Source organism: Megalobrama amblycephala, linkage group LG22, assembly GCF_018812025.1.
Source record: "Megalobrama amblycephala isolate DHTTF-2021 linkage group LG22, ASM1881202v1, whole genome shotgun sequence".
Taxonomy (NCBI): Eukaryota; Metazoa; Chordata; class Actinopteri; order Cypriniformes; family Xenocyprididae; genus Megalobrama; species Megalobrama amblycephala.
Window position 1 is genome coordinate 19,097,101 of NC_063065.1, and position 24,476 is coordinate 19,121,576.

At 40.2% G+C, this 24,476-nt stretch overlaps 1 protein-coding gene across 6 annotated transcripts in view; it reads right to left on the reverse strand.

Annotated features, from left to right (window-relative positions):
- Positions 1 to 11,262: 11,262 nt before the first annotated feature.
- The window catches only part of pou6f2 (POU class 6 homeobox 2), a 157,139-nt gene continuing 143,925 nt past the window's right edge, over positions 11,263 to 24,476 (reverse strand). For 5 of the 6 annotated variants that reach the window (XM_048174776.1, XM_048174779.1, XM_048174775.1 and 2 more), the window contains 3 exons: positions 22,235 to 22,391; positions 20,172 to 20,340; positions 11,263 to 12,004 (listed from right to left, as the gene is read on the reverse strand). In XM_048174776.1, coding sequence (XP_048030733.1) covers positions 11,500 to 12,004; positions 20,172 to 20,340; positions 22,235 to 22,391 — 831 coding nt within the window. In that variant the 3' untranslated portion in view covers positions 11,263 to 11,499. The remainder of the gene's footprint in view (positions 12,005 to 20,171; positions 20,341 to 22,234; positions 22,392 to 24,476) is intronic. The other variant, XM_048174777.1, reaches the window with a different exon arrangement.

A 24,476-nucleotide genomic window follows, 5' to 3' on the forward strand; every position in this document is an offset into this window, starting at 1 on the left:
AAGTCACCTAGAACCTCTGCGTCCCGTCCAGGGACCAGACATGGAGTTTCCAGAGGTCTGGACGCGGGTGCCAAAGAGTGCCCCGTCTCTGAGAAAGGAGGTCTTTCCTCAGAGGGATGGGCCAGGGAGGGGCTGTCGCGAGGAGTGAGAGTTCTGGGAACCAGGTCCGGTTGGGCCAGTAAGGCGCAACTAACAGGACCTGCTCCTCGTCCTCCCTGACTTTGCACAGGGTCTGTGCAAGTAGACTCACTGGGGGAAACGCATATTTGCGCAAACCCCAGGGCCAGCTGTGAGCCAGTGCATCTGTCCCGAGTGTCCCCTCGGTCAGAGAGTAAAACAACTGGCAGTGGGAGGTTTCTGGTGAGGCAAACAGGTCTACCTGAGCCTCTCTGAATTCTCTCCAGATCAGCTGGACCACCTGGGGGTGGAGTCGCCACTCTCCTGGCAGCGCAGCTCGTGATAGCTCGTCGGCCACACGGTTGAGCACACCGTGAACATGAATGGCGCGAAGCGACCTCAGATGCTTCCGACTCCACAGGAGGAGATGGATATCCAACTCCATACCGAGAAAAGAGATCCTCTGCACTGGGGTGAGTTTGCTCTTTTCCCAGTTGACCTGAAGCCCCAACTGGCTGAGGTGACTGAGCACCAAGTCCCTGTGTTCGCACAACTGATCCCGAGACTGTGCTAGAATAAGCCAGTCGTCTAGATAGTTGAGAATGCGAACACCCCGTTCTCTCATGGGAACAAGGGCTCCCTCCACGACTTTCGTGAAGACGCGGGGAGACAGGGCCAGCCCGAAGGGTAGGACTCTGTACTGGTATGCTCGACCTTCGAACGCGAATGTCAGGAATGGCCTGTGTCGCGGAAGGATCGAAACATGGAAGTACGCGTCCTTCAGGTCGATCGCTGCAAACCAATCTCGGGGACGGATGCACTCGAAAATGCGTTTCTGCGTGAGCATTTTGAACGGTAGCTTGTGGAGGCTCCGATTCAAAACTCGCAGGTCCAAGATCGGTCGTAACCCGCCGCTTTTCTTGGGTACAATGAAGTAGGGGCTGTAGAACCCTGACCTCAAATCGACTGGAGGGACCGGCTCTATCGCGTCCTTCGCCAGTAGGACTGCGATCTCCGCACGCAGGACAGGGGCATCGGCATCTTTCACTGAAGTGAAGAGGATGCCCCTGAACTTGGGGGGGCGCCGGGCGAACTGAATCGCATAGCCGAGCCTGATGGTCCGAAGGAGCCAGCGAGACGGACTGGGGAGCGCTAGCCAGGCTCCCAGAGACCGCACAAGCGGCACCAAGGGGACCACCGGCGTACCCGCCGCGGGGCAGCGAGGTGGAACGCAGGGACGCGGCCCGGGAGGCTCTCTGTGTGAGGCGGCCCGAAGCGGGGTCACAGTGTGCTGTGCAACACTTACCTGCTTCCACGGGTGGACAGAGGGAGCAGTCGAGGTTTTGCCTACCTGCTGCTCGCTGCTGTCCGCTGGCGACAGAAGAGGTGGATGAGAGTGGTGATGTTCTAGTCCTCCCACTGCTCTCCGAGCCCTCTTCGTACCCGGAGATAGAGGAAACTGCTCTTTTATTGAAAATTTGGGTACCGCTGGCCGTTGAGCCAGCGGCGGAACAAAAAAGGGAAACAAAGGATTCTCCACCCGGCCCTCCTCCGGGGGAAGGAGCGGTGCGGTCACCACCTCCTGAAGAGCAGTCCCATCCATCTCCGGGTCGCCTGTCCTAGGGCCGCTTGGACTTGGCCTTGCCACCCTTCTTCTTAGGGGGTGGCTGGACGGGCTGGGCACCCCGCCCGCGACCGGCTCCACGACGCCGCTTGGATGGAGGCTGCTGCTGCTGGGGCGTGGGAGCGGGGGCGGCTGCAGGGGGGCGCCCTCGGCGACGGGCAGTCTGAGGTGCCGCCGGCGGTGGAGGTGCAGCAGCTGACCGCCTCGGCAGGATGTGACTGATGGCCTCAGACTGCTTTTGTACAGCCGAGAACTGTTGGGCAAAGTTCTCGACCGCGTCGCCGAAAAGGCCAGTCTGGGACACGGGGGAATTAAGAAACCTGACTTTGTCGGTATCCCTCATGTCCGCGAGACACAGCCAGAGATGGCGTTCCTGGACCACCAAGGTGGACATCGCACGACCCACTGACCGCGCCGTAACCTTCGTCACACGAAGCGCGAGGTCCGTCGCGGCACGAAGTTCTTGCAGAACTTGCGGATCATGACCACCCTCGTGCAGGTCCTTCAGTGCCTTGGCCTGATGGACCTGCAACAACGCCATAGCGTGTAAGGCGGAAGCGGCTTCCCCACAGGCCTGATAAGCCTTGCCGGTAAGATCCGACGAGTACTTACAGGCCCGGGAAGGGAGAGACGGCTCCCCCCGCCAGGTGGAGTTAGGGCACAGTTGCATAGCAACGGCCCGTTCCACAGGGGGTATGTGCGTATAACCCTTAGCCGCTCCACCATCAAGGGTGGTGAGGGAGGAGGACCCACCGACACGGCTTCGGGCAGTAAAAGGTGCCGTCCACGTGCCAGTGAGCTCTTCATGCACCTCTGGGAAGAAAGGCACTGGGGTGGGGGGCTGAGAACCAGCCCTTGCCACCCCGAGATACCAATCATCCAACCTCGAGGGCTCAGGACACGGTGGAGGATTCCACACGAGCCCGACCCTGTTGGCGGCCCGGGAAAGCATAGCCATCATTTCTGGGTCTGAATCGGGCACAGAAGCCACACCCGAAGGGGGCAACTGCGCCGAATCCTCATCCCCAGAAGCGTCAGGCTCACCCTCCGATGCAGCGATCGACATCCGGTCGTCTTGGGGAGCTCCGAAGGATACGGATGGTACACACCTCTGGGGTGGTCCACCGCGCTCCCCCGGCAGCTCTACTGGCTGCGGAGTGCAAGGGGGTGAGGGTTCCTAGGGGGTTGGTTCCCCGAAGGAAACGCGCTCACCGTGATCCTCAAGTCACCGGCCCCACGGCCCGAAGCAACCCTCTGAGGAGGATTGGAAGGAGGCGCCGGGACCGGGACTCCACCCCTTTGCAGGAAGTGGAGTCTCGACCGCAACTCCGCGACGGTCATATTCCCACAATGGGTACATGACTCGTCCACAAACGCCGCCTCAGCGTGCCTTAAGCCCAAGCACGCGATACAGCGTTGGTGACCATCCCGAGGCGCCAGGTAACGACCGCATCCAGAAACACAAGTAGAACGACATCTTTAAAAAGACGCGAACTACTCGTGTAAGCTCTTTCAAGGACTGACTCTTTTAGGTGCTGAAGCACGCAGGGGAAAGGCTGCTGCAGCACAGACAGGGAAATGTGCAGCCTGTCGTGTGCAATCTCCTTGAAGGCGCTCTCTTACCAGCTGTAATAACAGCTTTTTAGCGCTCTAGGTGCACCGTTTCACCAGCCGTGAGAACGGCCTTCACGCTGACTACAGCTTTTTGCTCAAATAAAAAGGCAAAAGAAAAAAAAAAAACAAAGGAGAAATCGGCCCCGCTGCTGCGCTGTCCGCCTGCACCGCAACCAAGAGACGTCTCGAAGAGCTGACTCGTTCACCACACTCGTGCTTTCAGTAGCTTTCTTCAGTGTTGCAGAAGTTTGGCTCCGAAGCGAAAAGCTGAAGATGCAACGCACCTGCTGCTCATTATATACCCGCGCTGCGAGGCAAGCAGCTGATGCATATGATTGCATGCCAATGTGCATTGGCTCGTTTAGTTACACTCAAAATAGATTGGCCTCTCTGGCGAGATTCCTATTCGTCGGTCTGTCCGACGTACGTCGAACGTGACCGACTGAATGGGAACACCAGAACAACAACCTCCTTATCCTGCATATATGTCTGGCACTGGTCCTCATTATCATGAGTCCGAGGAAGAGCTAGAGGAGCCGGAACTACCCACGGAGGGAGACACTCAGGAGAATATTCCACATCCCCACTCAACCATTCCATCTGAGAGAGTGCCAAACTCTGAGGCTGAACACACACATCCAATAGCTCCTATCCCTGAAGCCCAGTCTGTGCTCTTACAGGAATTTAGAGGAAGTAAGAAATCAAGGTAGATTAATCCAGCAGTGCATGCTTGGGATTAGGAGTAACTCTCACTCCTCACAATCTCGCTCAGTGTCTCCCCTCCCTGATAGCCTTAACCTTCAGCCAGTAGTATCACCACAGGCCCGTCAGACTACAGATGACCATAGGCCCCCTCCTTTTCCACCTTAGCAGCAGCTTCCTTCTCCTCCTCTTGTGAGCCGTGCCCCTCTTACCCAACCTATGCCACAGTCCATGCAGCTCACGCACCCTCCTGGCTGTGGCCAGTTTCCTGCCACATCTCAAGCCTTGTATAACCCCATGTACCCAGCCTATACACTGCCAAGTCAACCCTTACCTGGTGTTATGCCTTATCCTGCTCAGCTGGCATACAATGTGCAGCCTCACCACCTGACATCTGCTGCCCCTCTAAGCCAGCTAGTTCCTCCTATTGGCCCCCAGCAGTCAAACTATAGGAGAATACCTATAGGTGGATACTTTATCTGTGGTTCACATGTTGAACAGCTTCTAGAGAAGCTTCCCCATGAGCAGTTCTGAATGCTGCCCATCTCATCTGAATGCTGCCCATTGTGAACCTGCTGTAACTCCACTGAACATCATGTCAGTAAATGTGGTTATATCCTGCAGCTCACCAAAGACCAGAGAACTAACTGGATCAAGGAGCAGAGATGTTGTTGATGTCCATGAGATCATTTTGCAATCCAATGTGACCTGAAGGGACGCTGCAACCAGTGTAAACCAGCGCAAACACCTACACATCCTATGCAACATTAACCAGAGGCAAGTGCAAAATCTATATCTCGACCACCCTAGTGATTGCAATAAAGTACTACTGAAAGTAGTTGAAGTGACCCTGCGCAATGGAGACAGGTCCTTAGACACTTAGGCCATACTGGATGATGAGTATGAAAGAACAATACTTTTGCACACTGCTACTCAAACACTGGAAAATCTGAGAGCCTAAAGCTGAGAACTGTGATACAGGATGTCCAGACTCTTAATGGAGCTACTGTCTCCTTCACCCTTATTCCTAAAGCACAGCCGAATAAGTCCTATGTCATCACTCAAGCTTTCGCTGCTGACCAACTATCATTGTCCAAACATTCTCACCCTGTGAAATCCCTCCCCTAATCCTCTTAGTCCTGCAAGAGATCTCACTAGCTCACCCTCTGCTTGTTCTCACTAGATGTCCTTTAAATGCCCACCTGATGACATCCACCACAATATACAGAAGTTTTGGCAGCTGGATGCATTACCACAGAGAAGCATGAAAGCTGTGGTTCATTCCAAACAGGATCAAGAGGCAATGCACCAGCTTGAGACCCAAACCAGCAGAACGCCTGTTGATGGCATCCTACAAAGTGCAGCACCTCTCCTCCGTGTAGACCCCTGGCCCCCTCTGAAGGCCCCCAAGGAGGCAGTTATGTCCTGTCTTAGCAGCTGTGAAAGGCAACTCCTTCAAAACCCACAAAAGGCAGAAACCTATACCAGAGAGATCCAGAAACTAATTGATACTGGGTATGTCATGAAGTTTTCTTCATCTGAAGTGGAAGATGTCCCGGAGTCCTGGTACATATGGTGAGATTTTTCGTGTTCACAGTCAGGAATCTGGCTGTTTGTGAATGGAATCTGTTAGTGTGTGGTGTGCTGTCTTTTTCACATCATGGCACTCCACACACTATGGGGTGGCGAACTCTGGTCCTGGAGAGCCACAGTCCTGCAGAGTTCAGCTCCAACCCTGATTAAAAACTTATCTGCCAGTAGCTTTCTAATAAACCCTTCAGACCTTGATTAGCTTGTTCAGGTATGTTGGATTAGGGTTGAAGCAAAACTCTGCAGGACTGTGACTCTCTAGGACCGATGTTCGCCACCCCTGCACTATATAAACAAAACTTAAAGGATTAGTTCACTTTCAAATGAAAATTACCACAAGCTTCAAGCCATCCTAGGTGTATATGACTTTCTTCCTTCTGATGAACACAATCGGAGATATATTTAAAAAATATCCTGACGCATCCAAGCATTATAATGGCAGTGAGCAATACTAATGAGTATGCGCTGAAGAAAGTGCTTCCATCCACATCCATCCATCATAAACTTACTCCACATGGCTCGGGGGGGTTAATAAAGTCCTTCTGAAGTGAAGCGATGCATTTGTGTAAAGGAAATATCCATATTTAAAATGTTATGAAGTAAAATATCTAGCTTCCATCAGACTGCCTTCTGTGTTCTACTTACGAAGAAAGTGTAAAACTCTCACAGTTCAAAAAGCTTACGTTACGTCCTACGCCTTCCCTATTCAACTTACCGAAAAACTTTTCTTTACTTTTACTTTTGTACAAACCAATGTAGTTTTGGTTAAAAAGCAATGCTTTGGTAAGGGTGAGTCATTGTGGTGAAATGACAGTGAAATACAGTGTATTTGACAATGAATAACAATATTTAAGACACAATTTTCTTGGTTACATTGAAACTCACAAGATGCTCTTTGGAACATTCTCAAATCAGGCTGAAAAACATGATCATGAGGTCTGACAAACTTGTAGAGTTCATGCTGCTTGAGTTCTGCTGTGATTAAAGCAGAAGGGGACACACTAAATACTAAGACATTCTGGAATTCATGTTCATATTTCAATTCCACCCTTCACTCAATTTGTTATGCTGTTGTTTGTAATTTAAAAATGACATTAAAATGCAAAATATAACCTAATGGTTTTAGACTTTGGAACTCCATTGTACATCTACTACACTTCAAGTCACTTGAATCTAAAAGAAACTAGAAAACTGGCTTATTTGGCAAAATATCCCTGTAACTGCTTCAAAAATGGAGCTGTTGTACTCTCCATGTCTTCCCACTTGGCAAAGTTTTTGAAAAGCTTTAGTCTGAATGCTGAAGACAATGGTTGCAAAAATAGCACATCTCTGCACATTCATTACAGAGCTAATGGAAAATATGATGAAATGGGACACAAAACAAAAGAATACAAAAAAAAAAATACATCTACTTTTTAAAAGAAGAGCAGGATGGGAAGAAAGGACAGCACAAACATCTTCAACATCAGTTCTCAGCCTAATGTTAATAATTTATTTTGTGTGTGCTTCTTTATGATTAATATTTATTTATTTACCGCTCTTCAATTTGCCAGCCAGTCAAGCTTTCAAAGACTTCATGGACAAGAGAAGCCGTCACAAACTTCAGAGTTTACTTTCAAAAGCCTTTCAGCAGAGAATGTGCTTTCTCTCTTAGAGACGGCTCATTATTGTTATCTGTTGCAGCAAAGAAATGAAATATTGATGTGAAATAACCCTGGCATGGATTCCTCTCTATTGACCCTATGGAAATCTAAATGAATTGCTGCTGACCCTGGAAGCCCGTGGGCCGTCGGTTTGCTTTTAGGTGTGAATTCAGCATTGAAAGCTTGTTCGGTTATAAGGAGAAAAGCATTTCTGTGTGACTCTTCACTTTATTTCAGCAATTACATGGAAAGACGGAGCATTAGAGAGGACAGAATGAAAGACGACTATTGTTCAGAGGAAGAGACGAATCACTGGGAAATAATAAAGTGGGTTTAACATGGTTAAAATAGCAAGACAATGTGTCTTTTAAAGGCTGAATGGGATTGTTTTGCTGAATGAATGTTTGAAATTTTCACTCTTGTGAATCTATCACTCTGTTATGTGACAACGATTTCTGAGGCATCATTTGAACTGTATGTGGAAGAAATTTACCATCATCATCATTTAAGCGTTTATTGTTTTAGAGTTGTTACATAAAGCTTATAACCTTTTGTTGTTTTACAGATGGAAGTATGGTGTGAATATAAGCTTTCTGATAATGATCCAATGGAAACATATCTGGTACTAGTTGATAAAGTTCAAGTATGGCCTTGAATGCTTAATGGAAGAATTGAAATTAAGCTTACATATCTAGTTCGTCAACTTACGTTAAGTAAAGTGCATGTCCATTGAATTTCAATAATTTAGCAGACTGGAGTCAATTATCCAGTTTACACCGCGATTACCACACCTCAAGACATTGTTCAAATGTTTTAGTTCAGGTTTCCGTCCTTAAAACGCTCTTGTGTGTAGAACTAATTTCTTACACATCTCATCCCGAGCCTCCATTGCTAATTCCATAACGTCACTTTAGAGGTAGTAACGGAGGCTTGCGTGCAAAGAGAGAGCGAGGAAGCGAAACGATCGTCATTAAAAAAAAAAAAAAAAAGGTACATATTTTTTAACCACAAATGCTCGTCTCTGCAATGCGTCACACATTACGTAATCACATTGGAAAGGTCACGACAATAGGCAGAAGTACCGCGGTAGTGCGAAAAACTCCATGTCATTTGCTCCTCCAACTTCAAAATCATTGGACATCGTTGTTTTACTTTTTTTGTAAAAGGCGTTTGACTTAGTCTTTGCACATTCCTTTTTTAGACACTGAATCAAGCTTGACCTTTCCAACGTGATTACGTAATATGTGGCACATCGCAGAGCAGTGCAATAGGAGCATTTGTGGTTGAATAGTATTAAAAAAATGTATTTCTTTTTTTTTTTTAGAAAATGACTGATCGTTTTGCTAGACAAGACCCTTATTCCTCAGCTGGGATCGTGTAGAGTCCTTTAAAGCTGCATTGAAACTGCAATTTGGACCTTCAACCCATTGAACCCTGGTGAAGTCCACTATATGAGGAAAAATCAATGTTTTCCTCAATTTATTTTCGACTGAAGAAAGAAAGACATAAACATCTTGGATGAGTAAATTATCAGGAAATTTTAATTCTGAAATTAACTAATCCTTTAACTAATCAGAATCAAGAGAGCGGTGTAACAGTAAATATCATTGAGTATTCACTTGCTTGGTAAAAGTGGATTTTTTTCCCCCTCTGGATATTCTTCCTTTAAAACTTTACATTTTTAAGACCATGAAAAACCATGTTCTGCTGTGTAAAATATTCTTCAGTAAGAAATGCAGCCATTGTGTTTCATCTCAAACAATTGTTTATTATTAATTATTATGGTACAAATTAATGTGACAGACTTGAAGCTGTTAAGAAATACACAAAGTGCAGCTTAACTGACCGAACAGATATTGCTCTATATAATACATACAGTTTTCAGTCTATAAAATTTAAAGCATCCTTAGCAGGTTAAACAGCTTTGGTTTCGAGGTCTTGAGAGTAATAACAACGTTAACGTTTCAAACTCGACTGTGTGTGTGTTTGTGTGTGTATGTGTGTGTGTTCTTCAATAAATCTCAAAAGGTTTTCCATCATCTTTCGAAAACAATTGAATTGAACCACAAAGTTTTCTTTGTTCCCCATTTATACAGGGCAATTCCAGGCAATCAAACTCAAAAATGTATCTTACATAGTGAAAGGAGATAAACAAACATAATGCAGAAACTATAAAAAAGAAGAAAGTCATGGAACAATGTCTGTTCTATACACGTGACCCTGGAAAGCACATCGTAAAGAAAAGCAGGTGAGAATCAATCTATGACGGTCATAAAAACTACTTACAAACATATACACAAGTCCTTTATGTACTGTTGTGAACCTTTGCAGAAAGGAATCATGTTATGACAATGCTCACTACTTAGCAGGACAGTGCTGAGGTAATTTTAATGATATACTCCATTTAATCAATTTTCTTCAATCAGTTACATATTTCAAGATTGTCAACGACATTTAGCCATTTCTCTGTACAATGTGCATATAACTATTGAGCTTTGGTCCAGCATTGAAAAGATGAGCAAAGGCAGAACGTAGATTCTCGTCTCTTGGTTTTAGTTTTTGGTTACAGCTTTATTTCGTAAGCCTGTATACCTTAAGACGTCCTGTCTCTGCAACCACACAAAGATGCCATGCTTCTGAACTCATGAAAATGAACGAGCTGGGGGAATGTCATATTTTACAATATGAGATGAGTTAATGTAATTAGACAGCTCTTTTAATGCAAGTCAAGATATTGTTACGTAGCTGTCAGAAGCCGGACTTTTTTATGTAATTATAGCAAATGTCCATCGTGATGTACTACAATACCTCAAAAGTTTTTCTTTGTTCTTGCCATTTTCTGTTCATTGCTGATGGACAGATACAGACTGAATTAAATAGCAAAATGTTATAGGAAGGAATATCAACAGTATCGTTATCAAGTAGTTTTTAGCAACTTTTTATAACAGTGTTTGAGTTAAATATTTAAATGCCAAAACATTTTTTTCTTTAATGTTGCAGGAAAGAAAAAAAACTTAAATTTATCTGTAAACTGAGAGCTTTTTTATTGTTTTTTTAGTGATATAATGTAAGAATTATACAACAAAAGGAAAAAAGGATAAAAAAAATAGACAAGAAATTAATTAATAATATTATTGTAAATGTAACCATAAGATAGGCTGTAGGTTTCATTGGGACAATGAATTCTTAAATACATATCAAGGTTTATATTCAGTCAAATGTTTGGCTTCCATCTGAGCAAGTCTTTCTGACAGACACAATGGAGTTTTTGCACAAAGCCAAAAAAACAAAAAAAACACCTTAAGCACCAAAAAATGAAAAAGACAAGATGACAAAAGATAACTTGCATAACCCATGGGAAATAAAGTAATTCATCTCATTGAAATCTTTATATGTATATATACATTTTTAGTTGAGTGTGACAAACATAAAAACATCCTATCACATAAAGAGAATAACACGGTTTGAGAAAGGCCAAGGTATGACACAATGTCCTTGTTCTTTGGCTAGGAGGCTTTGGCAACACCATAAAATAGCTTTAATCACAGCTGCAACGAATGTGGATATCTATGGTATGTTCACTGAGAATCTCTTTGCAAAATATTCCTCCCAAGTGCAGTCTTTTATGACGGATGCCTTAATGTTTATGAACGGAGTGAGATGACACAGTGGACGATGGCCTTACGGACAGCAGAAACGTGACAATTTTGAAATAACTATTTTTGGAATTTGTGATTTCAATTTGGTGACAGATTACCAGAAATATTTACATAAAACCCAAGAGATAAAATAAGACAAAGATTCAATGTCACACCCACCAACCCCATCACACAAATCTTTTTCTTTCTTTCTTTTTTTTTTTTTATGTTTTGCCATTTTTTTTCCCCCCCAGTAAAAATGTAAAAATGTAAAACACATTTACAATTAAAAAACCTCAGGAATCAGATGCAACAAACTTTGGTAATTAGTTTCTTCGCCATCCTTGATTTAAACACGATCCTTGTTCTTAACTCCTCACAAACTGCTTATGAATCAGTACTTTAACTCTCTTTTTTCTTGACTTTTTTGGTTTTTGCTTTTGTGATGATAACACTGACAATATTTCTTTTTGCCTTTGTCAACAGTTCATCTAGTCGATAATGCATCGGATACAAATTGTCCAGGTTTAAGTCCACAACGTCAGAAGTTTCGGCATCGGTGCATGTCGAGCTAAGGATGTTCCTCCATATTATCGACCAGAGGGTCCATCGGTGCGACCGGCCCGAGCTCAGGCTGTTTCAGCCTCTTAATAGTGTTTTTCAACGCTTGCCTCTTATTGCAGAACCAGACGCGCACCACCTCACGATCATAGTTCAGTTTCTCAGCAATTTCGGTCATCTCCTGACCGGAGGGGTGAGTATTCTTCTCGAAGTGACTGTTGAGGATTTCCAGAGCCTGTGGCGTGAAAGAGGTCCGCCGTTTGCGCTTTTTGGAGGGCTCGCTGCCGATAAACTCGGTCAGGTTCTGCATACCGGAGCGATGGCGGGCTTCCGCCTCGGCCATCCAGCGCTCCAGCACGGGCTTAATCTTCTGGGCGCTTTTTGGGGTGATGTCCAACTTCTCGAACCTGGCAGGATATAAAAGGCCAGGGTTCAGTTTGCCTGTCAGACTGCTAGCTATAGTGTTCTCTTGGGCTTCCTGTGGTAGGAAAAAGTGGCTTCTCAGGATGGTGTGTCTGGGGGAGAATTGAGAGAGAACAAGCTTACTTCAAGTGCCCAGACTGGGTGAGGGGTGTCCTGTCTGACCAAATTGCCCAGAAGGGGTCTCTTGGTCCAAGCTGCCAATGGGACAGAGAGTTTCATGACCTCTACTGCATCGCTTCAGCTGTTGTGTGCTGGGAAACAAATGAATCTAAGCCCAAAGAGCTAGTTTGTGCACTCCAGTACATCAAAAGTTCCTTCATATGATGCTTTTTTTTGACTCTCTGTACCCATGATGCATTGAACCAAGAGGACTCTTCCACAGGCCGGTCCAAATACAAACAAGCACCTGACTGATATCATAAAGAATGAATTCATTTATTGGCCTTGCATTTTTCTTCTCTAGCTCCTCTGTACAATCAAAGCCACAAGATGGCATCACATATGATTAGGAATTCTCTTTTCATGAGAGATTTTAATACATATTGTCAAATGGATAACACAAGCATGCAATAAAACATTAAAAGCATTACTAATTCACAAATGGTTTAAATTATTCACTCAAATGCACACACATTTTAATACACTTCTAAAACTTCTCCGTCTTCCTCAAGCAACCCTGATGCTCATTTAATGTTTAATGCTAATACATTTTCACCTTCACTTTTGAATATGTCTGCAAGTTTATGGGGTCTCCAGGGAGGTAAATCAGTCTAATATTTAGGCCTTGGCTATTGCTGTAGAAACTTTGCTTTCTGAACAAAAACAATAATGGAAAATTTGTCATGGTAACTAGTTTTACACTTGTTTAAACAAAGAAAAAACAGCTACATTTCCCATAGCAGCCACTTGAGCTGCAAGAAAGACATGTCTGATAAAATTTTAGTACATTATGTGGCTCTTTATTTGGGGCCCCACTGAATTATGGTAATTGTTTTGAATATATTTTGAATAGTTACAGTTTGGATAGATATAGAATACAAGCTGTTCATCTGTCTCTAAAATAGTAAAACCTGGTGGGTCACAACCTAAAGACAGGTCTGTTGTGAAAGAAACTAACCATATAATTGTGCAAATCAAAGTATAAATTATTTTATAAATATAAAGTATTATTATTTTATTTTACATTATTATTTAGAATTATATATATATGTGGTGTATCTCTACTAGATGTTCAGTGTAAAATCTGAAGTAAACCCCATTGAGAAGCACTGATACTGATCTACAGCCTTTATAACCAGCTACAGAGTATATAGTTACAGAAGATCCATAAAAAGAGCTTTTGTCTCCAATGACTCCACTGAACGTGGAGATTGCCAGGTGTGTCTCGCACCAGCTTTAATGGAGAGATGTTTCGGTGAGTTCCCTGACCTGCGCTCCTATCCAACACATGGACATCTGTCAGGCAGACAGAGAAAAGCCCAGCTGAGCGAGGGGAGCGAGGTGAACATACTGCTCTCTGAAACAACACAGTCTCTCTTGGTCCTGAACTCCTGGACAGGCTCCTATGAGGAGGCCTTTGATGGAATCTTAACTGGCATTTGAAAAGACGCCTGAAGCGGGGGCAAAGGCCCTCACTCTCCCAGGTCCTCAAACGAAAAGACGTTTTTTCAGCACGGAGATGAGTGACAGCACCCTGTTAAAGCCAACTGAGCAGGAAACAATACAGAAGTCCAGGCATATTGAGATGCTGACTTATTTAGTAAGTCATGTATAATTTAATTTCTTAATTTTAGACCCTGTTCACTGCAATAATACCAAAAATAAGGGAAATATTTCAGCTTCTAGTTGGAAAGAGACAGCGGGAATAGAATAATGCTAATGCAGATGGAACAGGAAACAGAATCAACAAAAATCACTTCATTAACACAGCCATATAAAACTGGGTGGGTTTTAGTAGTGACTACATTATTTTATTTATAATTTCTTTTAAGAAAAAAAAAAGGGTATAATTGTAATTGGTCAGTAATTGCTCAATAAATTGACAATAATTCAGATCATACATAGTGTTATCACTATTTCAGAATTTTGATAAAGTTTTGTGCTATTTTGAGATCTGACTTTCAAGCAATATAGCAATATATTTTTTATGTTTAAAAAAATCTTTCATGCTAACCTATTTATATCTATTTATTTGATTTATTTAATCAAATACAGTAAAACATTAATATTGTTAAAATATTATTAGAATTTAAAATACTTTTCTATTTTTATATAATTTAAAACGTAATTTATTCCTGTGATCACAAAGCTGAATTTTCAGCATCATTACTCCAGTCTTCAGTGTCACATGATCCTTCAGAAATCATTCTAATATGCTGATTTGCTGCTCAAGAAACATTTCTTATTATTATCGACAGCTGTGCTGCTTAACATTTTTGTGGAAACCATAATATTTTTTTCAGGATTCTTTGATGAATAAAAAGTTCAAAAGAACAGTATTTATTTGAAATACTAATCTTTTGTAACATTATTAATGTATTTACTGACATTTTTTATAAATAAAAGTATTGATTTAATAAATTTTACTGTCCATACATTTTTTAACCAAAATATATGTCACATACTGTTGTTTAGTTTCAGTTTTCATGGACTCTCAGTTTGTTTTCATTTGTCATATTGCATAGATGTGTGTGTGTCTGTGTATTTCTTTTCCCGTACATATTTATATCATGCCTTTTAAATATAATCACCATTCAATAAACGTATTATCTTAAAGCCACGTGACAAATGCCATGAAAGCTGAAACTAAACAGAACAGAATGTAACAATATGTATATATTTTCCAACTCAAATAAGTAATTAATTTAATCTATATAGGTAATAGCCAGGGTGCGAATGGCCTTCAGTGGGGTCAATTTTATATATATATATATATATATATATATATATACACGGAGCTCACGCTTGCCTTTAACAGCATAAACAAAGTTCACACAGGATGGATCTTTACAAAGTGTTCGTCATGCAGCATGTCTAATCGCGTAAGTATGGTATTTATTTGGATGTTTACATTTGATTCTGAATGAGTTTGATAGTGCTCCGTGGCTAAAGCTAACATTACACACTGTTGGAGAGATTTATAAAAAATAAAGTTGTGTTTATGAATTATACAGACTGCAAGTGTTTAAAAAATGAAAATAACGACAGTCTTGTCTCCGTGAATACAGTAAGTAACGATGGTAACTTTAACCACATTTAACAGTACATTAGCAACATGCTAACGAAACATTTAGAAAGACAATTAACAAATATCACTAAAAATATCATGATATCATGGATCATGTCAGTTATTATTGCTCCATCTTCCATTTTTCGCTGTTGTCCTTGCTTGCTTACCTAGTCTAATGATTTAGCTGTGTACATCCAGACATTAATACTGCCTGCCCTTGTCTAATGCTTGAACATGAGCTGGCATATGCAAATATTGGGGTGGTGAATATTAATGTTCCCGACTGTTACGTAACAGTCAGTGTTATGTTGAGATTCTCCTGTTCGTCGGAGGTCTTTTAAACAAATGAGATTTATATAAGAAGGAGGAAACAATGGTGTTTGAGACTCACTGTATGTCATTTCCATGTACTGAACTCTTGTTATTTAACTATGCCAAGATAAATTCAATTTTTAATTCTAGGGCACCTTTAAATCTGCATATCTGTTGTTCAAATACCTAAATTTAACCAGTAACTTTAATCAATCACAATTCTACAGACTATTACCAATAATCTTTTTTCCAACCATCAACTGAAGCCATTACACTGCAAAGGTGGAACAGAAGCTGCATCTGACATGGCATTTATGTTTATTTACACATAGGCCTGCTGTTTAATGCTGCTCAAAATTGCATAAGGTAAAAAGCCTATAAACATGAAATCATTAGTTAAGGGGTGAAGCTGCAATGTCATGACAAAATCATGACAATCATCATGGTTGATTATCGTTCTTGAAATTGTAATGATGATTATTAGGTTTTTTGATGGGGAAAAAGCATCATATTCTGGCTACAGATAAAACAAGCCAATAACCTTTATGAATTTGTTTATTGCTTTTTTACGGATTAGTAAAAGATGACTTAACATGATTTCAGTAGCATAAAAAACAAAACGGTTATTCAAACTGGGAATATAGCCATTATATTAAGAAAGCGATCGAAGAACACCGAAGCTGTCCATGACTTCAGTCTATTCTGAAACTGTCTATACTGCGAAATGAATCTCTTACTTGCATCTTTTCTGCATTTTGTTGTTTATGATGATAAAAGAGAATTCGCGTGAGTTCAGATTCAGAATTCAGACAAAAAATGACTATAAATATGATGTAACGAACAAATCTACTGTAAATGTACTGCCGCAATTTTCATATTTATAGGTAACGTTCATATTACGGGTAGACTACTTTCTTTGACCCCCCCCAAACATCTTATTTTGTTGTCCTTCAGGAGGGATCAAGCCTTCTTTAGGGGAGTCGGGGGTCACATGACATAATTCCCAAACACACTACGTAATTCGCACCTACTGTAACATTTCAAGAATGTTTAAAACAAAATTTTAAAGGTTTGGGCTGAACATTTACTGAATGTATATGTTACAATTCTTTCTGCTCTCCTCCTTGAAAAGATGTCTGGAAATGGTTTTTGAGGTGATTAGAGAGGACAGCCTTGAGACAGAAATGAAGCGAAAGGCAATGGGAAAGTAGGTGCGATTAAATATATATACAGTCATGTTAAGCAGCTCTTCTGCCCAATTTGTCGTGCAAATTATAGATGCCAGCTTTGCAGCCTGAGACATGAATCATTGATGTGAATCCAGTGTTTCGGTGTGGATTAATGTTGTAAATCCACACGGCTTAAAAGTGGAAAAGCGATTTCCATCTCGCAATTATGTGATGATATGACATCTTATGAGCATCCGTGCGCAGCGGTGCATGCAAAAGAGAAACGCCTGTGAATGTGCTGTATAAAATGTAATTTTCCGCACTGAGTATGGTGTACTTAACTGATTTAAACAAATGAGGGAGCAAATGATTTTAATAATATGATTTAGATTTTATATTTTTTTTTTTATCAAAAGTATTTGCATTCCTAATAACATGTTATTCTCAATAAACTGAGTATGTCAAATGTGTATTTTATGATTTCATCCCATTGATGTCAAATGCTTCACATCAGTCATAAGACATCTGGATTCTCCGGGCTTTAATAATGACCCCTGTCTTTGATCGGTTTGACGATGCACCTTTTTGATTGTTCAGACGAACCAATAATGCTTTTTTCCACTGTGAACTATGAGATCGGACAAGATAGAGACATCTGTCAGGCCGAGTTTGACTGAGCAAAGACTACAAGAGCCCCAAGAGCTCACACACTCACAAGCGAAAGCACGTTCACCTCTTTCCCCTCTTGTCTCTGCTGATGTTAACTAAACTAAAGCATGTGAAGTCTGCCTTTAAAGCCAAAAACACTCTGCACACTGTCATGTCCAATGTCATACAAATGAACAAATAATGAAAAAAAAAAATCCCCTTTCCTTTTTGACGAGATGAAAGGATGCATATAGAGAAAAACATCACATCACCTGTTTATTTTGGAAACGAATGGCTTTTAATGTATGCTATAAATATCTAAATAATGCATGTGGCTAAATATTTCATGCAGGATTTTTAAGACTTTCTGCACTAGTTTGAAGCTTCATAAGGAATTCCCTCACTCTCCCTCCACCGAGCAATTTCAGGTTTTATCGGTCGCTCGTTGCTGATATGATGAAATTTTAAAAAGCGTGCGACAGCGGCATGTCAGATAAACACAAGTGTCTCATCAAACGAACTATAAGCCTTTTACAATCCACTGCATTAAAATGAAACGGAAACTGTAAACCTTAATGCGGCACATGGAGACATTGTGCGGTTAAGTCAGAGTTCATTCAAACCATTACATTTTATGTCAAGTGCTAATTAATGTGTGGAAGTGTGTGTGTGTTGTGTTTTTATTATTTAGAGTATTGTTCATATTGCTTATTTGGTACTTTTGTTGAATAAGGCATGCATTAAATAACTTTTTGTTTGCGATTGTTGAACTTTTTAATGTTTTTGTTGTGAGAAGTATTATAAATGTTAAACAATGTATTACACAATTCAAATAATACATGGTAACACTTTATTTCTATGGTCCATTTTAGATATTCTACTAACTATAAGTAACTACATGTCAACTAGCAGTCATTAGATTATTAGTCGACTGTCTGGTTAATATCTGCTAACACTTTATTCCAACATGTTCTCCAACCAATACGCCTATATAGGTTGTTTGTCACTTCCCTGAAATACGACCCATAGGAGCGTTTACTAAAGTTGCGCCACTATCGACAACAGGACACTTTGATTTTAATTCATGAAATACGACCCATAGGAGCGTTTGCTAATCTTGCGCCCCTATCGACAACAGGACACTTTAATTTTAATGCATTTATGCAGAGCATGGCAGAGCATTGCAATATATAACAATATGCAATCATGTGATCATGCGATCATGGGTTCGATCCGAGGGAACGCATGTGCTCATAAAGTTTATATGCACTATAAATCACTAAGGGTAGGTTTAGGGGTGGGGTTGGTTGTAGTCGTTAATGAAAAAAAATGGGCTTTGCTAAATGGAAATAGGACAAATGGTGTAAAAAGTCCACACATTGCATTTAAATGTACACGTATTTTGATTAGTAACAACAGTCAACTGAAAACGACTGCACCATTGACCAACTGAAACCTGGTTTAAAGTCAATGGCGCAGTCTTTTTCAGTTGCGCCAAAATAGCAATGTGCTAACAATGCACCTGAACACACTTTTTTTTAAGAGCAGCACACCCATGGGCGCACAAATGGGCACAAATGCATTTGCTATTTCAACAACGTGGCGCAGGATGTGAAAACGATAACTGCGTCAGGCTGAAACTAGTAAAAAACACTTGCGTTGCACCTGGCACCGCATTGCGCCTAATGTATGATAGGGCCCATTGTGTAACCAAATACATTGTTTTAACTTATTTTCAAATTACTGTGGTAAAATTAACAACTAACTTTAATTACCAAAAACATAATATTTACATATTCTTAATTTGTAAACAATTTACATTCATCAAGCTCAACAAGAACCCCCCCCCCCCTTTAATTTATGTGAAATCAGTTTATCGGTATCTGCAAATCAATATTTGGACCCAAACAAGTTAGCCTCTTTTTTATATTATGTTTTTTTAATGATTTTTTTTTTTTTTTTTTTTTACTTTACTTCTGATGTTGAGAGTCAACATTCAGAAAGCAAAGTTTAGGGTCTAATTTTGTACCCTAGATGTGGAAAGTGCCTTCTACCATTGATCAAGCAGTAGTCACACTAGGTTTTGTTATTTATCCTTTCTTTTCCTATTCTTATTTATGTCTAATAGCGCAAGCCTTAACAGTTTTGTGTGATAAGATATGGCATTCTTTGTAAATGTAATCTGACATCACATTTGTCCTAAGTTTGGTGCAAATTGTCCCCTGATGTAAGTCCTAAAACTGGCGCTCTAATGATGATGTTAAATATTTCATTTGATCATGCTACATAATGTCCTAGTTCATGACCAAATGCATGTCGTTGTTGTACTGTGGAATATTAAAAGTCAAGCCCTGTCAAGTTCCTTTCAGCTAAATGTCATGTGAATACATAGCAATGGACCTTAGAAATTATTAAGTGCTTTAAGTGCTTCTTGTAATACCACAGCTGATGTATTTTACATTAGTAACTGAAACTTTTCATATAGACAGTGCAAAGATGTGTGGAGACAGGCACAGACTGGAATAAAATGGATGTATCTGACATCTACTGCACATCAGTTATGAATGTTTAACATTTCTCTTTAACATCTTAATTATTTGTGATTAAATATGAATAGGGTACTACTTTTATGTAAACCTGGGCGACACTAGTGCGCAAAGTAGACTACTTTGTTTGCCAGAACAAGTCAACTTGCCTCTGTAGAAGGTTTCTTTTTCTTTATTATCAAATGTTTTATAGTCTGCTATTTTCCGCCGCGGTAAAGTTATCATGCAAACTATCTATCGCTCTATCACTTTATAATAGTTTTTTTAATAATATAATATAATATAATATAATATAATATAATTTTTAATTTTTAAATGTATCAGTACAATTTGATCTGTTTGGTGACCTCCATACCTGCAGATGGCAGACTGGCTGTAGGCAGGGCCTTCAGTTGCACTGAGGGCCTGGCCCACCTGAGTTTGAGTCAGACCCAGAGACAGCCGGCGAATTTTAAACGCTTTGGCGAATTCTCGAATCTCCTCCAGGTTTACACCATCCACCTCACTGGGTGCAGTCTGAGGGTCTATAAAACAGAAGAGAAACGAATAAAACTCTCCATTCACGCTGCTTCATCACCTTGAAACAATGTAATGCTACTCTTAATTGTTGTTTCTTTTGCTATTATTTTTATACAAAATAATACTGACATTGAAATCCTTCCAGCATTTTCATGTGTTTGCTTAAAAGATTGTTTTCATTTCACTATTTCAATATCTTGCATTCATGTTTTTGTTTGACTTAACTTCATTTACATGATCTAATAAAACAGGAACATCTTCAGAGACTAAATGCAGAAATGAATACAAGTGCACTACCTTTGTTATAATATGATAAAATGACTTCATCTATTATTACTATGTATTTTCCAAACATTGACTGATTTTTCTTGGTTTGTGATTTACAGGCTTGTATAATGGTATAAGGCTGAATGCCAGTGACAATAAAATCAACACTACACTGAAATCTGTTCTTATTAGGCAAGCTAGGAATTACACTTCCCAAATGAATGCTTCTGTGAATAGCATTTTAAAGCGCCAGAAGCAATGCATATTTATTTTTATGCCATGTTCTTTCTTTATGTGGACATTTTGCTATGAATGACAGAGGTATGCAGTGCCTCAATTTCAATTTCAATTTGATTCATTTAGCAGCTTTAGAAATGCACCTCAGGGTCTATCTAGTTTAAAGATTTTATTTTGTGCATTTTAGTTTAATAAAATCTGATTGGGTATTATACATCACTGCCAGGTGGTCTTACATACTGCTTACATAAGAAAAATTTGGCCGACTAAATAATTCATGGACGTCATTATGAATGAATTATTAAAAGAATCCATCAGCCATATTTAAAGTCAAAATCTATTGAACCAGCACCCTGTCAATCCCCATATGCAAATCAATTGTTGAAACCTAAACTTGCTCCTGTGTAATACTGAAAATTCCTGCTTTACATGCAGAAGTTTTGTATTGTGACCACATAATAACGATTTATGACAAATGTAATGGCGCATTGCCTTTTGCCTTGTTATTATTCATTGCTGAACTGTTAAAATGAATTCCTTTTAAATAATAGACCTGGACTGAAGAATTTCACCCCAAAAGAACAACCATGACCCAATCATTTAATGTCTTAACAAAGCCCAACAGTGTGATTCAATATTGTTATCATGACTTCCACCTCATCTAATAAAATACAAAAAATATACAAAAAAGATTAGCCAAATACAAAATGTGTATGGTCCTTGAAAATATGCCATGTATTCTGTCTGAGCTGAATGTGGTGGCTGTGGGGTCAGTCAGGCTTTTTTTCTCCCTCCATTCAAAACATGTTCTAGGGAATTAACGTTAGCCAAGGACATCGCGACAAACACAATCTGGCATGGAGAGCTGCACTGCAGCGGTAAACTGATGAAATGAATAGAGAATGCTAAAGGTATTGTGTATGTTTTGAACGATACAAAAAAGGGGAAAAAATGAAAACACAACCAAAGTCCATTGGTTATATCCACAGCAAGTTGATCAATGGCAACTTCCTGTTTATTGAATTTAAAAACTCCACTGCAGATGGTTTTAGGCCAATTGGCTATGACAAATGAGAATTTATCTAAGTAAAACAGTTTTTAAAAGGGCTGCCGTGGCTCTGACAGGCTGGAGGAAGTGATTTATATGTGGTGCTTTTGGAGGCCGAAGCCATTCTAAACAACCTTCCATGAATTAGGTCTACAGTTTGGTCAGCTAGACGACAGAATCAACTAAAATCTGATAAAAACAGAATGAAAAAGCAGCATATTTTCGTTAACACTTATATGAAAACATCTAAAAACGTATCAACCATTTACCTGAGTAAACTCATTGTAAAGTGTTTATGTGTAGTAAAAGTGATTCAGCTAACATGTAGAGATACAGTGCACACTCACTGCTGACTAGCTGGCCAACGCTGAGGGCCGAGGATGAGGATGATGATGTTGAGGAGGAGGAAGAGGCCTGGCGGAGGGGGCTCTGGCTGTGGGGCATACGGAGCAGACTTGGCTGAGAAACTGGAGGAGCCTGTGAAGTCTGGCCGGCCTGTGGCAGCTGTGGAAAAACACACGTTTAGTTGCACACACACACACACACACACACACACACACATATGAGAACACAATATACACGACTACTGTGTGGTCAGTGCGGTCAGTAAGTATTTTTTTTTAAAGAAATTGATAATGTTGTTCACCAAAGACATGTTAAGTTGATAAAAAGTGCCAGTAAAGACATTTATAATCAGTTTTGGGGGTAACGCATTTCACAATATTTTGGTGTGTCCAAAATCGCATACATTTGCCATTAAAAAAGTATGTTCGATATAGTATGAATATGGGTATGAAAATCTGCTATGTTGTTACTGTCACTGTTTCTCCTACTGTTTTTCGAATACTATGCATTTGGACACATACTCTGTTGCCATACTGTTTTTCACATACTACAGGAGAGTATTCAATTTGAGTATTCGAGTGTTTGTAATTGCAAAGAAGCAGTAAAAATGGATATAATTTCACACAGAAAAGGTTAATAACTGATATTTTCATGCTAAAATTGTGTTAAAACACATATTGTTTAAGTCTTGTGGTTATTCTATTGAAACAATGAGCATTTCAACATTTACGGATTGTCCCCATCCAGTTTTCCTATTGTAAATAGCACTCCATGCAATAATAAATTTCTCTACAGTACTGTGCAAAAGTCTTAGGCAAGTCAGTATTTTCACCCCCCAAAAAAGGTACACAATAAGACTGATAACAGCCAGTGGATCTCCACATGGAGATCAGAGCTCACCATCATCAAATCTGTCTGTGATTACATGAAGAAACATATGAAACTGAGACAAACCAAATCCAGAATAACTGTGGCCGTGTCTCCAAGAGATTTTAAGAAACCTGCCTCCAAAGCTACCTGAAAAATGATGCCCAAGTGTACCTGGACAATTGTACCTGGACAAACAGCATTTTTACACAAGTGCCTAAAACTCTTCACAGTACTGTAACTTTGCAGGCAGGTTTCTTCAAGCATCTTAGAGACACGGCCACAGTTCTCCTGGATTTAGTTTGTCTCAGTTTCATCTGTTTCTGCATGTAATCACAGACAGATTCGATGATGGTGAGATCAGATCACTGTGTGGAGCACCGGCTGTTGTCAGACCCCTTGTGTATTCAAAAATCTCACTAGATTATTACAATTAATGGCAAAATGAATGTTTGGAAATGTGAACGGATATTTCCTATTGACACACTACAGCAAAAGATATAAATAACTAGCTTAAAACCTTTTTTGGGGGGTGAAAATACTGACGTGCCTAAGACTTTTGCACAGTACTGTATAATTTATACATAAAATATATTTAGTAGCACTTTAGTATAGGGAACACATATAAACTATTAACTACGACTTTTCCCTCAATAAACTCCCAATTTACTGCTTATAGTTATTAAGTAGTTGTTAAGTTTAGGTATTGGGTAGGATTAAGAATGTAGAATAAGGTCATGCAGAATAAAGCATTAATAATTGCTTAATAAGTACTAATAAATAGCTAATATTCTAGTAATATGCATGCTAATAAGCAGTGTTGGGCACATTACTATAAAAAAGCAATAAGTTACTTATCACAAATAGTAACTAAGTTAGTAACTGAGTTACATCATTATAAAAGTAACTAATTACCAGGGAAAGTAACTATTGCTTTGTTAAAAAATAAAAAAATAAAAAATCAAATATGTCAAATAACTTGGATGCCCCCAATATTGAATATAAGTCTAAAAAAATAAATGCTTGATCCGACTCATGACTCATGATCCGCTCTTGCTCACGACATGAAATTTCTCTGTACTGTACTATGTGTGGGTAGCCATTAAAGAAAACGTAGTTTCATATTTATGTTTAAATAGTCCTGTTATGTTTTAAATTCATCTATTTGATTATGAAAAGTGAACAGCATGAGTAAGATAGAATACATCATAAGATGCGCAATATATCGGGAGACACGGATGGGTCAGACATGATTTTGACCACTTCATTAAGTTTTGTAGAAAGCCTTTCTTTTAAGTGAATTTCATTTTGTAAAATTTGTTTCTTAATTTTAATCAATGTTGCATCAACCAATTGCCTGGATTGAATAAATAAGAA